General features: G+C 27.4%; 1 protein-coding gene across 1 annotated transcript; it reads right to left on the bottom strand.

Moving 5' to 3' along the window:
• Positions 1-282: 282 nt before the first annotated feature.
• LOC109861871 lies at positions 283-1,162 on the bottom strand (the record flags this gene model as incomplete). Its single annotated transcript, XM_020441708.1, has 4 exons — positions 1,146-1,162; positions 1,010-1,016; positions 780-894; positions 283-550 (listed from the first exon to the last, which is right to left on the bottom strand). Coding segments are annotated over exons 1-4 (407 nt in total), but the record flags the coding sequence as incomplete, so codon positions are not given.
• Between the last annotated feature and the right edge of the window lie 394 nt (positions 1,163-1,556).

Here is a 1,556-nt window from a genome sequence, read left to right as displayed (position 1 = left end):
ATTTCTATGATGTGTTTAACACGAAAGCTGTAAAGAATACTTACTGCAAAGGCCGCATTTTTTGAAATACAAATAACATTTTAAATTAAATTGCGTACATATATCACAATCATATTAAATATACTAATAAACGTATCATTTATTATTTTAGTGTAAGACAATTATGTTTGTATGTAATAATAAATTAGTAAATTTTTATATATTAGTGTGAATAAGCATACGTTATTTTCTATTGTTTTAATTTATAAGACATTTAATTGTTGTTTATGTTTATTCTGTTACCTAGCAATTTTAAACAGACCGCAAGCATGTTGTAGATACGTAATAAGCGTTGCTCCTGTTGCTACCATAGCAGCAAATCCTATGGACACTGCTACGATTGTATGGAGTACAAAGAAGCGCGAATATTTTTCTTGATCGATGAAATATTCAGTAATTACAAGTTGCGATTGTTGATATTCATGTGACATGTTTACCGATGAATGACTGTAAGCTAGATCCGAGTATAACTGACTGATCGTCATAACAGTTAAACTAATTACAAGAAGCACTACACACAGATCGAAATATTAAGATTATTGAATAATAAAACGCACGATATGTTTCTTTTAAAAAATTTAAAATNATTTAAATACATATATTCATATGTATTTATAAACTATTTTTAAATTGTGTTATATTAAAGTAATATAAAAAAGGCAACATTTTCTTGCACTATGTTAAAATACTTTTTTTTTTAAGTACGATATTACAAAATCCTTGCAAGTAATTNAGTTTACTTGTAAGTCCGACCGTGTATTGTTTTCCAATATTTCCATACATGTCTATGANGGCGATTTCATTATTTTTCAGATTATCAAAAGTACATTGAAGTTCTTCTATTAAATATTTTACCTATGGTAGCAATAAAATATTATAAGTGTTTTAAGTGTGGAATATCGTAATTATCACTAATTATGTAAATAGATTTGTTTAATAGAAGATTTGATACATCAAATATAGAACTTACTGTTTTCCTGTTAACATAAAAAGAATTGTATTTTATCATTAAGCTGATAAAAAAAGGCGTAACAGACATATTTACGATTAAAGCATCAATGGTAAATTTTGAAGTCAGAAATGGTGTAACCTGTGTAACATTTCACTTTTCGGATGTAAACATAGTTCATTGCAAGATATTACTTCAACACTGCTCTCTCTATTTTTTACGTAACGGCGTTTTATAAAGTAAAAGTCTAATTAAAACACACCTGAAATANAACACAAGTTGTCAAAATAATATAAGAGAATCCTAATTGAAATTGGACAACTTTCGAGGTTTTATAAGGCCATAACCCAAGTGCCACCAAGAGAGTTCGATTCAAACTAAAATATCGATCTTTCACATCAATCATGTTTCTACTGACTCTGAAACGCATATGACACGGATGTAAAGAAAAACAAGTTTTCGTTTCCTCGTTTTCATTTACATTTATTTGACTAAAAAATATTTTCTTTGTTTTTTTCATCGTAACATAAAGTGCACTATATGTGTTTGATATAAGATAATATTCTTT

The sequence above is a fragment of the Pseudomyrmex gracilis genome, unplaced genomic scaffold, assembly GCF_002006095.1.
Source record: "Pseudomyrmex gracilis isolate BER0280 unplaced genomic scaffold, ASM200609v1 scaffold_1103, whole genome shotgun sequence".
Taxonomy (NCBI): Eukaryota; Metazoa; Arthropoda; class Insecta; order Hymenoptera; family Formicidae; genus Pseudomyrmex; species Pseudomyrmex gracilis.
This window is presented reverse-complemented; position numbering and strand designations above follow the sequence as displayed.